Raw genomic sequence first — 13572 nt, forward strand, 5'->3', positions numbered from 1 at the left:
TCATGGGGAAGACAGTGTAGCACAGAGAAGACGAATGGTGATTCTGTGGCACCTTACTACACTGATGGACAGTGACTGCAATGGGATATGGGAGGTACTCAATAATAAGTGTGAATGTAATAACTACATTGTTTGTCTTGTGAAATCCTCCGTAAGAATGTATATCAATGATACCTCAATAAAATAAAATCCCTAATAGACACCTTTCAATTTTAGAACCTGCAATATAATAAGAATTTATAATGGAGTAAGTTGTATTGGAAAGCTGTATTTTAATTCTGATATGATAGAATTATTTCAATGTTTTTGTTTAGAATATAAATCTACTGAAAGTATCCTTATCAATTTGACCTCCTTTAAAAATACCTGTCCTAATACCAAATGATTTCATTCATCTGTGGAGTATAACAACAAAGCACAACTGAAGGAACAAAATAGCAGCAGACTCACAGACTCCAAGAAGAGACTAGTAGTTACCAAAAGGGAGGGCTGTGGGAGGGCGGGTAGGGAGGGAGAAGGGGACTGAAGGGCACTATGATTAACACACATAATTTAGGGGAGTCACGGGAAAGGCAGTATAGCACAGAGAAGACAAGTAGTGACTCTGTAGCATCTTACTATGCTGATGGACAGTGACTGCAATGGTGTGTGTGTGTCGGGGGGGCACTTGATAATATGGGTGAATGTAGTAACCACAATGCTGTTCATGGGAAGCCTTCATAAGACTGTGTATCAATGACACCTTAATTTAAAAAAACTCAATAACCAGGTATGTTCAAGGGACTCCTTGAGTCTGTAAACAATAAATAAATAAATAAATAAATAAATAAATAAATAAAGAGATAAACAGATAGATAAAAAATACCTGTCCAGATTTTATTCACTTTAACAGTGCCCAAGAAACTTTCATTTGCTTCTAGTTTATTTGCTCATCTTAAAATACTAAAGAATGTCTACATTGCTTGAAAGCAGCCAAATGACAAATACTACATTTTCAATGGGCGATTTTTAACTCACCAAATCAGGAAGTGCAACACAGTTTCTTTCAACATATACATGTGTGCCACAGTTCTTGACAAGCTATTACAAGAATTTTGTCCCTAGAAACCCTGGCATTTCTTATGTATCTTATATTTTCCTTGCAGCTTTGAGGAGAAAAGAAATTTTATTTTGAATACAATAAAAAAGTTAAAAAGGATACATACCTTTTACAAATGGTCTGCACAAAATATGTTACCTATGAACTAAAAATTTTCCAATAATTTAATCAATGCAGATGTGTACAACACAAACATGTACACGTGTACATATTCTCTACAATCAATATTCAACAGGTAATATCAAAAGGAAAAAAATCTGTTCTTACAAAAGGCAGTGGAATGAAAAAACAGTAATTATAAACTTCCAAAAGACCATCTAGAAACAATGAACATTTAGTGACACATCTGACATGAGCAACTCACCTTATTAAGCAACGTGTTCAAACTGTGTATCCCTCCCACCCTTCTTCCACCCATAGCTGGGAAAAGAGGATACCCAGGAACAGAACTAGTGGAATCGTCATTTATTTAGTCAGAGGCAGAGAGAACCCTAATGCCAACAGAGAGATGGATTCCCAAATGGTCTTCAGATAAAACAAAGCCACGCACTGGTCGTCTCTGGGTGTTGGGCCAATTGGTGATAGCCTTTTTAACTTTTAGTTTCCAAATTGTCTATAATGGGATGTACTGTTCTTTTAATACAAAGAAAACTCCAACCAACCAAAAATCACGTATATCTTAGTTAGCTGTTTTATTTTTAATGCCTGACTAGTGAAGAAGAGTTTCTAAGTGCCTTTGTTAAGTTCTTCTTTTCCTCTCCTGTTGGTAGCAGGGTCTCCATTTTCCAGAAAAGACAAGCAGGATTCTGCGGTTTGGGGGGTTTGGGTCAGATCTGTCTGGGATTTATAGAAATGATACTAGAAGGAGTTTCACAGTTTTCCTGATGGCTAAAAGTAGTAATATTGTTGAGGTCCTTAATATGGCTAGACCCATGTTCTATGCACAGCAGAGAGAAATAAACAGTAGTAGAGATGACCCATATTCATGAAAAGCCCAGTACGTAATCAGGGGCAGAAAGACATAAAAATAACACAAAGGTACAGGCTGATAGTGCAAACCAAGAGGTTAATGTAGAAGAGGACAGAGAGAATCAGAGCAAATTGGGGGTGAAACCTCCAAGGTTTCCAGAAGTAGTCTCAGCGAAGTCTCTTTTTTACTTCTAATGCAATTTCTTATTCTCCAAGAGGTTAGCAGAAGTGGAAATATGAAGACACAGAAATCTTCCTAGTTGGGAAAGTGACCTAAAGTGATGTTGCCCAAGCTTGGTGCCAGGCTGATCCTCTTATTTGAGATGACATTCAAGTTTCATGGGGAAATATTTCCAGCACTTGATTTTAGGAAACTAAGTATGATTTTGATTTACTTGAAAGTTGGTAGTACTTCATGAAATAACAGCATTTCCTGTGAAATTACTGTGCTCTTCATTCTGACCAAACAGGCAGGAGCTCATCGGGGCTACAGGAGTTCAAGTTCCTAAATATTGCCCCCACTCTCTCTCTATACAGCACAGAACACAAAGCAAAGAAAACATTGTGAAAGATGATTTTCTTTATTACTTATTGAAAATTGTGTTTTTCTTCTTAACATCCAAGTACTCAATATGTCATGTTTTCACACCCTTCTACCTTTATAAAACTTCATCATTTAGTGTTGATTTTGAAGTTATTGTTGGTACTGGAATCTGAGACGGAGATTTTTCTGGAGGTGTGACGAAGTGGGAACCAATGAATTACACAACTGGAGTATAGAAGGGATTTCACAGGGAGCTGCAGCCAAACCTCAGATGCTGAGAAAATGGCTTTGGTACCGTCGGCTTCTCCTAGTGGATCCTCTCAGGGACAAAGGGCACAGGAGCTCAAGCCAACCATTAGACTGGGAACTGAGCCAAGGACCCACCTTCATCTCTCAGGGCAAAGCTGGATGTCCTCGGGCCACAGAAGTGACCTTGGTGCTCTTCCTCTGGCACAACACTGAAATGCTCACACCAACCTGCCTCAAAGGATTCTTGGTGAGGAGCAACTGATAAGGACGGCTGTGAAATATGAAAGCTTAAGGATGGTTTATCTTATCACACTAAAATGGTAAGGAGGAATTTTCCATATCTGCCTTGAGGTCATGGAGGAAAAGCACATGATCGAACTTCTAGAAACAAAACCAGCTTGCCATCCTGGCATATGCATTTGAGCTATCTGGCCAGAGGTCATGACTGTCTGAAGTTGCCCAGGAGCAGCTGCCTTCACAGAGGCACGGAAGAGGAGGAACCCAGGGCTTCACTTGATCATCTGAGTCTCTTCATCGGCATCATAAAACTCCTCCTCGTCCTCACTCTGACTGCCTAGGGTGCTCTCCTTATCCGCAGACTGAAACGGGAACGGAGGAAAGGCTGGTGAATGTCAGCACACTCCTAAGATGAATGCTACTCCCTCGCGTTCATCTGACACACAATCTGTTCCCCTACAAATTAGCCCCTACGGCATTCTAAGAAGCTAATGAATCACTGATGATCTTCATTTCTATGAAGATCAGCTGCCATTAATCCCACCTTCGTTTTCCAACAATTTTGCTCAGTTATATTGAATCTAACCAGAACATTCTTTTTTACTCTATAACCTATCATCATCCAAGTGGTAAATCTGAACAATAAAGACAAATACCGCCATACCTCGGGGGGAGCCAAGGTCTGTAATGATACCGCTGCCTCCCCCAGCCTCCGATATGAATACACCTGAAGGTCGGAAAACGTCTCCAGCAACGGACTGTTAAGGGTTTCTGGCAATAATAAACTCAGGAGGCCCGAGGTTAGGCCGGTGGCTCCAAAGACAATAAAGGGTAAGGACCACTGCACATATTTCTGTGGGGTCAAGGAGTGGAATGAAAACAAACAAAACCTCAGTGTTAGTTTCCCAGCAGATGACATCAGCAGTCTGACTGCAGGAACTGCCAGATTTACCCCCCAGTTCGTGCCCTCCCACTAGACGGCACTATAAACCACTTCGTTCCCCATAGAGAATTAGCTGGGAAATCACTGAGTGACTCCGCAGGCAAACAGAGACGGGAGTGTGGAAATACTAGGACGGCACTGGTATGCGGACCAGAGCAGCGGGCTGTTCCGTGCGTGAGGTGGGAGCTGCGGGAGCAGCAGCCTTGGCTGTCCCTGAGCAGGGCAAGTCTTCATGGTCGGGATTTGCAGGGAATCTGCTGCTCCGCTTCCATTGTAGGTGAGCTGCCTATAACACAATGATCTCCCCATACTCTTCACATAGGAGACACCCCAAATATTTGTTGAGGACAAACTTAAAGTTCTTAAACCTGCAATCAGCCAAACAATCCCATACCCACTCCCCGATGCACTCAGCAGCATAACTAAGAAACAAAGGGGTTCAAGGTATAAACTCCCTGCAAAGAAAAAGAAAACCCTAAAGAACCCCAACATATACACAAGGTTTGAAAACTACCTGGACTGAACATGGTAGAGGGCTGCGATATAAGCACCGGCTATGGAGAACTGAAAGAAAGTCTCCAGAAAATGTAAGCAGTTCCTTTAAACACAAATATGTTCAAAGATAATAACACAGGAACATTCCTTGCAGGAGGTACTCGGAGGCCTTTCTGAGCTGATTAACACCTTGAATTCCTGCACAGGAGTAGCTCAGCTTTATCACCTTTTGGCATGGACTTCCAAATTCTGAGTAGCATAACTACTATTTACGATGTCCCCTCAGATAATACTTTCCTGATTTTTTTTCAAAAGTGAAGAGATGGTGGAGAAAGAAGAAGAGGTAGAGGAGATGGGATGGGGAGGTGGAGACAGATGGAGGGGAGAATCTCACTTCGGGCCACCTACATGCAAACATGGCCAGCAATGCGTGTGTTGTTGAATCAAAGGGACCATAACACTTACCTCCTCTCAACTTAGCAGAAATCAATAAAGACACAGGGCTAGGTATTACAATGGTTTAGGAGAGCCATCCAAAGTTGGGTATCTTTAAGAATAAACCCTAATGTTGGGCAATTTTGCAGAAGAGAACTAACATGACTCCTTCACAAGAAGTGTCTTGTAACCTAAAATTCAGCATGAAACATGGAGAGAGATACTCATAAAAACAAAGCATATTGCAACTCAAAAAAAAAAAAAAAAGGAAAGAAAGAAAAGAGAGGTTACAGTGGAGTTTCAGAGACGTCCCACACTAAGAAGTAGTGAGCCAAGCTGCCTGAGGAATGAAGAGCTGTCCATACACCAAATCTAGTCACCCTTCAGTGAGTCCTGGCTGGAATGCCACTGATCAGATCAAGCAGAGATATGCATAGAGACGCCACAGGCTCTTTCACAGAACCTGAATATTTCAAAACTGGAGGAAATTTAGTGCTGTTATTTAGTCTTTCCCCCTTTCTTCTGAGTATGAAATTTAGAATGTAGAAATGCCAAAAACTGTTAATAAACACACTACTAAGCATATTTCTCTTCTAATTTTCTTTCCTAAGTGGTGTGCCTTTGGGGAAGGTGTTTAACCCCTTTTAGCTGAATTTTTCATCTTTAATAGAGGTAACAACAATGCCTACCTCATAAGGTTACTGCGAAGATTACCTGAGATAATATATGTAAAATACTTAGCGCAGAGCCCAGCATACAGCAGACGCTTAATAACTAGTCACTGGTTGGCTAACTTATGAATGGGGACGTGAAGGGGAAAAGCTGGCACGAGCACACTCTCCAAATACAGATGAGAAAAAATGAAGGCCTTCAGGGTAAAAGCTTCCTTGGTGAGAGTCCAGCTGCCCTAACGGATCATTAATCTAAAAGGCTTAAGGTTCAGTTTGTGTCAGGCTGATATTAAATGGCAGCTATTCATTACTTCTTTCTACTCAAAAGCACATGCGTTTCCAAAGCAGAAAATCAAGAAAAACAAAACCAGGAAGTACAAACCAACCAGTGAGGGGATGAAGGGAGCGATAATCCCGCCAACTCTAGAGAACATGGAGCAAGTTCCAAGCCCAACATTCCTGAAAGGCATAAGAAAAAAAAAGATTGGTATATTCTAGGGGACAATTTAAAGATCCCATGGGATTATGGGCTTATTTACAATTATATATTCCAAAGTGGAAGCACAGGATCCTGTAGAGCACTGTTACCTACTAGAACATTCTGAGATGCACTGTTACCTACTAGAACATTCTGAGATGCTGGAAATATTTTATAATTGCACTGTCCAATATGAAGCCACTAGATAGATACAACTACTGAGCACCTGAAATGTGACTAGTAAGAAAGTGGAACTGAATTTTTAATTTATTTCATTGTAATTAATTTAAATGTACATAGCCATATGAGCTAGCAATGACCACACTAGACAGTGTAGTTATAGAAGATGACACAGCAAAGAGCATAAGAGTATTTCTTGTCAAATGTTCTCATGGGCTGTTGGGTCTTAGATCTCCTACGAGTTAAAATAACCTTGGAGAGCTAGGGCTTATGATCATTTATCTAAACTTTAATTATTAAATGATCAGGCTATACATACGAACTGACTGAGCATGTACTCTGAGGAAACCGAGAACATTACCTTCCTGGGGAGTGTGGGTATGAAAGAGTGGGAAGGAGTGGGAATAATGGTTCCAGGTAGGGTGATCACACTGCCTCGTTACCCCCGTCTGCTAACAATGCCCACACTTGCTCTCAAAAGTGTCCCAGTTTGGACAAAATGGTCATCCTTGTTTTATAGCCAGTAGCTAGAGAAAGTAGGTTACAGGAATCCTTAGGAAATGACTAGCCAATCACTGCAATCTGGGAAAAGGGGATTTAAATTAATAGTCAGAAAGAGTCATTAGGCTTGCATGGGTAAGGGGAACGAAGGATCCATTTGGCATGATCGTCAAGAAGCCTGGGAAAGTGCTGACTGAGGGAAAACTGGCCCAGCCCACAGGGGCCGTTCTGCAGAGGCCTTGCTGTGTCCCAGTCCTTCAAATCTGGGGTTGTTTTTGTTTTCAGACTTATTTCACAAAATGAAACTTCTGATATTATGTCCTACTTATTAGAAATCACCTCTAACAACTCATGTATAAATCTAATACTCATTTATTATTATATGCTATTATCTTTTTTAAAATGGACATATTTTGTGCTAAACTGTAGGCTCAGTCAGAACAGGGACCTTGTCTCTGTCACGTGACTGACACAGGCTGAGTGACTGAATAAATGAGGTCTACTGCAATAAGGAGGACGTGTGGGCACCATCTGGGTGATGGGATGTGTTCAGTGCAGAGTAGTTCTCTCACGGTTTACGTGAGAGATTTCAGCCCAAGATAAAGCTAAATTTTCCTCAGGCAAGTGGACAAACAGCAGTCTACACAGATGCTTTCTGGGCTCACACTGCTTGCTGAATCGCGTCTGGCCCTGCTAACTACGCTCCAGCTGAAATGATAGCCACACCCCTGCCGATGCAAGCCCCAATAGCAAACCACACAGGGCGCGTGCAGGAGCAGGCAGCTGGGGGGCAGCATACCTGATAACTGTGGGGTAAAGTTCAGACGTGTAGATGTACGCAACGTTAAAGGCAGCGCTGATCGTCAGCTTCCCAAGCAGAGACAAGGAATGGCTGTTCACCACTGCAAACACACCTGTGTCTGAGGAGGACAACAGCTGTGAGGCCCTTAGTGGACAGAAATTCCTTTACATAACACATTTAATTCTGAAGGAATGAGAGGCATTAATGTTGATCTCAAACAGCAAGGAGTAGAATAACTGAACGTATATTCGGAAGATTTCTTCACACGCACAACACACACGCCAATATTTTCTCCATGCTTTGGCTATCCCCAGGAAAGGTTACATAGCGGTGGTGTGAGTGGCACTGAACTTGAACTCATTCCTGAATGACAAAACTCCATGAAAACTTCGTACTGTACTGTAGTAAAGTAAGCTTCACGGAAATCCTGTTTCATCTACCACAGTCTTACCTGCCTCTTCTTTCTGCCTAACCTTGTTGAGCAATCACAGACATAATGGTGGTTAGCATGTCCAGCCCTAACATGCGAGTGGACTATGTCTGATAGACATAAGAGGCAGAGGCAAGGTCCAGAGAAACTCCTATCTTTAGTTTGCATTTCTTGGCATTGCATTAAAAGATATGAAACAATCTCATTAAATCACTACTAAGATGATAAAACATTAATGTTCTTTAAAGAACAGGACTCTAAATATACAACTACTTTTAATCCTTTTTCCTTCCCAACTTCTTACTTGACTTACTAATCAATGATATCTGAGTTTTTTAATGTAACATTTTTACATAAAATGCAAAGATACATTTTATGCCAGTTTATTTCTCAATCATGAAAATACTATCAATTGTCCTGTGGTCCTTTATTAGCATTGTCCTCTCTGGGATCTTACAATTTAATTATTACCTTTCAAACATATTTAGCCTCTCCCCTTCAGTAACCCTCTAGCCTCTACCTTCAAAATAATAATTTTCTCCTTCTGAGGAAAAAAACAATTCTTATCAGCTCTGTGGTACTTTCTCCCTTCAGTATCAGACATCTCCAACAGTGCCTGATGCTCAACTTTCTCAAATGAATCAGCCCTGTAACTCACTCCCATCTGGCTTTCAATAGGATCCTCTTCTGAAACTCCTATTCTTGAAGGTCAACAGTGATGTCCTTATCCCCAGAGTTAATTGCCTCTCATTCTCCTTGACATTTCTGTCAAAGAGAAATGCCTGTCTCTTCCTTGGGACTGCATGTGTGGCTCAGAAACCACTCTTCCCTCAAATAACCCAAAGGCAATATCCTCTAAGTCCTCTGACCTCCACTGTCTCTATTTTCCAATCCATTCACCTGGCATGCTTCAGACATTCTCTTGTAATTGCTTATTTTTCCACCTTGTCTGCCCAAAATGTACTTTTGAGTTACTTGAGAGTGAGGCAGGAAGCTTGCTTGTATCTGTGTCCCTCACAGCACCTCTCACAGTAGAATGCACAGTGATGCTCACTAATTATTTGCTGAATGAGTAAGAGGAAGGACTATGACAGGGATTAATTTAGTAAAAAGAATCTGTATTCAAGCTCCCTCAACTCAGTGGAGGGAGGCATGGAATATACTCCACTCTAAAATATAAGTTTCATCTTCTCTGCTTGACTATGAAATAAATCTTCATCAACTTTAAAGATGCTGTCCCAAATAAAATGGCCCAGACGCTGCCAAACTTGACCATCTGAGGCTTTCTCTTCTTTTGCCAGACTAGTTAGAAGGTGTTAGCTGTTTTAAGTACTGAAAATAGTATTTAAGCCATGAGGTGCATCTGGAAAAAGAATCGTGCCTTTCAGCATTTACCCCAAGATATGTGTCTGCACTTTTGAGGTCTAACAACTTCTTCAATTGAACCAATAATGAAGGCAAATTAAATTCCTCAATTATTTTCCAGAAAACTGAGTGAGTCTAGAAAAGATATTGGGTGGCATTAAAGCAAAACAAAATGTGCACATTTGCTTTATTGCAAATGGTTTTTGTGACTGTTTTCAAACCATACAGGGTGGCATCTTTCAAAACTGTATGGAAGAATGGATTGAAGATGGCGGTGTGAGACGTGAGATAGAGAGCTCCTCCCCAAATCACATATAATATGAAAATATAGTTAATACAACTAATCCTAAAAGAGCAACAGCAAAGAAGGCTGTGCTAGACTGCATACACCTGGAGAACAAAGAAGACACCTCATGAAACAGGGTAACGTAACAAAGCCTTGATCCGGTGGGACCCAAGCCCTTCCCCCACCCCAGCTCACCAGCAGGAAGAAGAGAAATGGAGCGGAAGAGGGTGGAGGCCTAGGACTGCTGAACACCCAGTCCTGGAGATCTGCTTTGGAAGCACAAACCTACATTGCATGGTGCTCTAGAGATTAGTGGGGCTGGAAAGCTAAGACAGGCAGAATACTTGGAGAGACTGAGATTCCAGCCATTTGTGGAGGACAGGGATCCACATCTGGCTGCTCTAGGACAAAGGAAAGGTGAGCAGTCTGACAGCCTTCCTAGCAGTGAGAGCGCTGCTGAAGGTTTGCATGGAGCTTGATACATGGGAAAAGGAATCTGGGCGGGCGTGCTCTACCCAGCAGGTTGGGAACTTTCAGGAGCTTCAGGCGCTCCATGGCCTTGGCTGGTTACACAGCTCTGAGGCCCCCCACTGTGATACGCAGCCTGCTGCGCCTTCCTCCTGGCCTGCTGGCCCACGCTCCCAAACCGGCAGTCCCTGCTCTGGCATCAGGCCAGCCAGAGGGAGGCCCCACCTACAGCAGCTACAGACCCAAAGCATAGAGGTTCATACCTGTATGCTTGGCCCACTAGTTCTGACAGTGGAGACAGACACTGCAGCTGGGAAGCAGGAAACAGCTCTTTCTATTTCTAATCCCCCAGGAACTAGCGCCGCTCCCCTGCGACCCTGATATCAATCCAGGGGCTGAGCAGCTTTAGAGACTAGAGCTTCTGGGCAGTAGAGGGCACCACACAAAAATAAGAAATGGCAAAGGAGCCTGCTTCAAACCAAAATATCACAAACACCAGAAAGAGGGCCAAATGAAACAGAACTCACCAACCTTCCTGAAAGAGAGTACAAAATAAAAATCATAAACATGCTGATGGAGGTACAGAAAACTATTCAAGAACTGAGGGATGAATTTAGGATGGATATTCAATCATTAAGAAATTCCATATCTGAAATGAAACATACAATGGAGGGATTTAAAAGCATATTAGATGTAGTAGAAGAAACGGTAAATGGAACAGAAATTAGAGAAGAGGAATACAAAGCTAAGGCACAGAGAGGAAAAAGGACCTCTAAGAATGAAAGAATATTGAGAGAACTGTGGGACCAATAGAAATGGAACAATATTCAAAGTATAGGAGTATGAGGAGAAGAAGAGAGAGAAAAAGGGATAGAAAGTGTCTTTGAGGAGGTAATTGCTGAAAACTTTCCCAACCTGGGGAAGGAGATAATCTCTCAGGCCATGGAGGTGCACAGATCTCCCAACACAAGGGACCCAGAAGACAACACCAAGACATATAATAATTAAAATGGCAAAGATCAAGGATAAGGACTTTTAAAAGCAGCTAGAGAGAGAAAAAAGAACACATACAAAGGAAAACCCATCAGACTATCATCAGACTTCTCAACAGAAACCTTACAGGCCAGAAGGGAGTGGCATGATATATTTAATGCAATGAAACAGAAGGGCCTGAAACCAAGAATACTCTACCCAGCAAGATTATCATTTAAATTTGAAGGAGGAATTAAACAATTTTCAGATAAGCAAAAGCTGAGAGAATTTACCTCCCACAAACCACCTCTACAGTGGGAGGGAATGCTATAGATGGAAGTATTCCTAAGGCTAAATAGCTGTCACCACGGGAAATAAAACCATGGTAAAGAAAGTAGAAGAGTTAATTACTAAGCAGATGAAAAATCAAATTAACTACCCCCAAAGTCAATTGAGGGATAGACAAAGAGTACTGAATATGATACCTAATATATAAAGAATGGAGGGAAAAAAAGGAGGCAAAAAAAAAAAAAAAGAACGTTTAGGTTGTGTTTGTAATAGCATACTGAGTTAAATTACAGTGTTAGATAGTAAGGGAATTACCCTTTAACCTTTGGTAACCACGAATCTAAAGCTGGCAATGGCAATAAGTAAATACCTATCGATAATCACCCTACATGGTAAATGGTCTGAAACCACCAGTAAAAAGACATAGAGTCACTGAGTGAATAAAAAAACAAGACCCATTAATATATGCTGCCTACAAGAGATGCACTTCAAACCCAAAGACATACACAGACTTAAAGTAAAGGGATGGAAAAAGACATTTCATGAAACTAATAGGGAGAAAAAAGCAGGAGTTGCAGTACTTGTATCAGACAAATTAGACTTCAAAACAAAGTCACAAGAGACAAAGAAGGACATTACATAATGATAAAGGGGTTACTCCAACAAGAGGATATGACTACCATAAATATCTATGCACCCAACACAGGATCACCTATATATGTGAAACAAATACTAACAGAATTAAAGGCGGAAATAGAATGCAATGCACTCATTTTAGGAGACTTCAACACACCACTCCCTCCAAAGGTCAGAAAATAACTAAGGAGACAGAGGCACTGAACAACATATTAGAACAGATGGGCCTAACAGACACCTACAGAACACTCCACCCAAAAGCAACAGGATAAACATTCTTCTCAAGTGCACATGGATAATTTTCAAGAATAGATCATATACTAGGCCACAAAAAAGAGCCTCAGTAAATTCAAAAAGATTGAAATTGTACCAAGCAGCTTCTCAGACAACAATGGTATGAAAGTAGAAATAAATTATGCAAAGAAAATTAAAAAGCCCACAAACACATGGAGGCTTAAGAACATGTTCCTAAATAATCAATGGATCAATGACCAAATAAAAACAGAGATCAAGCAATATACGGAGACAAATGACAATAGTAATTCAACACTCCAAAATCTGTGGGATACACCAAAGGCCATGCTAAGAGGGAAGTATATTGCAAAACAGGCCTACCTCAGGAAAGAAGAACAATCCCATTTTAACAGCCTAAACTCACAATTAATGAAACTAGAAAAAGAAGAACAAATGAGGCCCAAAGTCAGTAGAAGGAGGGACATAATAAAGATTAGAGCATAAATAAATAAAATCGAGAAAAATAAAGCAATAGAAAGAATAAATGAAAGCAGGAGCTGGTTCTTTAAGAAAATAAACAAAATAGATGAACCCCTAGCCAGACTTATCAAGAGAAAAAGAGAGTCTACACACATAAACAGAATGAGAAATGAGAAAGGAATAATAGCTATGGACACCACAGAAATACAAAGAATTATTAGAGGATACTATGAAAAATTATATGGTAACAAACTAGATAATGTAGAAGAAACAGACAACTTTCTAGAAAAATACAACCTTCCAAGACAGACCCAGCAAGAAACAGAAAATCTGAATAGACCAATTAACAGCAACGAAATTGAACTGGTAATAAAAAAACTGCTAAGAACGAAACCCCTGGAACAGATGAATTTTATCAAACATTTAGTGAAGACGTAATACCCACTCTCCTTAAAGTTTTCCAAAAAGTAGAAGAGGAGGGAATACTCCCAAACTCATTCTACGAGCAAGCATCAATCTAATACCAAAACCAGGGAAAGACATCACAAAAAAAGAAAATTACAGACCAATATCCCTGATGAACAGAGATGCAAAAATACTCAACAAAATATTAGAAAACTGAATTCAAAAATACATCAAAAAGATCATCCATCATGATCAAGTAGGATTTATTCCAGGGATGCAAGGATGGTACAACAGTCAAACATCCATAAACATCATACACCACATCAACAAAAAGGACAAAAACCACATGATCATGTCCATAAATGCTGAAAAAGCATTCAACAAAATTCAACATCCATTCATGAT

General features: G+C 40.6%; 1 protein-coding gene across 5 annotated transcripts in view; it reads right to left on the reverse strand.

Moving 5' to 3' along the window:
• Positions 1–851: 851 nt before the first annotated feature.
• LOC140848938 (solute carrier family 22 member 15) overlaps positions 852–13572 on the reverse strand; it is an 89909-nt gene continuing 77188 nt past the window's right edge. For 3 of the 5 annotated variants that reach the window (XM_073234385.1, XM_073234384.1, XM_073234386.1), the window contains 4 exons: positions 7601–7721; positions 6029–6101; positions 3763–3951; positions 852–3460 (listed from right to left, as the gene is read on the reverse strand). In XM_073234385.1, the coding sequence (XP_073090486.1) occupies positions 3371–3460; positions 3763–3951; positions 6029–6101; positions 7601–7721 (473 nt within the window). In that variant the 3' untranslated portion in view covers positions 852–3370. Of the gene's footprint in view, positions 3461–3762; positions 3952–6024; positions 6102–7600; positions 7722–13572 lie in introns of all 5 variants that reach the window. The other 2 variants (XR_012130269.1, XM_073234387.1) reach the window with 2 other exon arrangements.

The sequence above is a fragment of the Manis javanica genome, chromosome 4, assembly GCF_040802235.1.
Source record: "Manis javanica isolate MJ-LG chromosome 4, MJ_LKY, whole genome shotgun sequence".
NCBI lineage: Eukaryota > Metazoa > Chordata > Mammalia > Pholidota > Manidae > Manis > Manis javanica.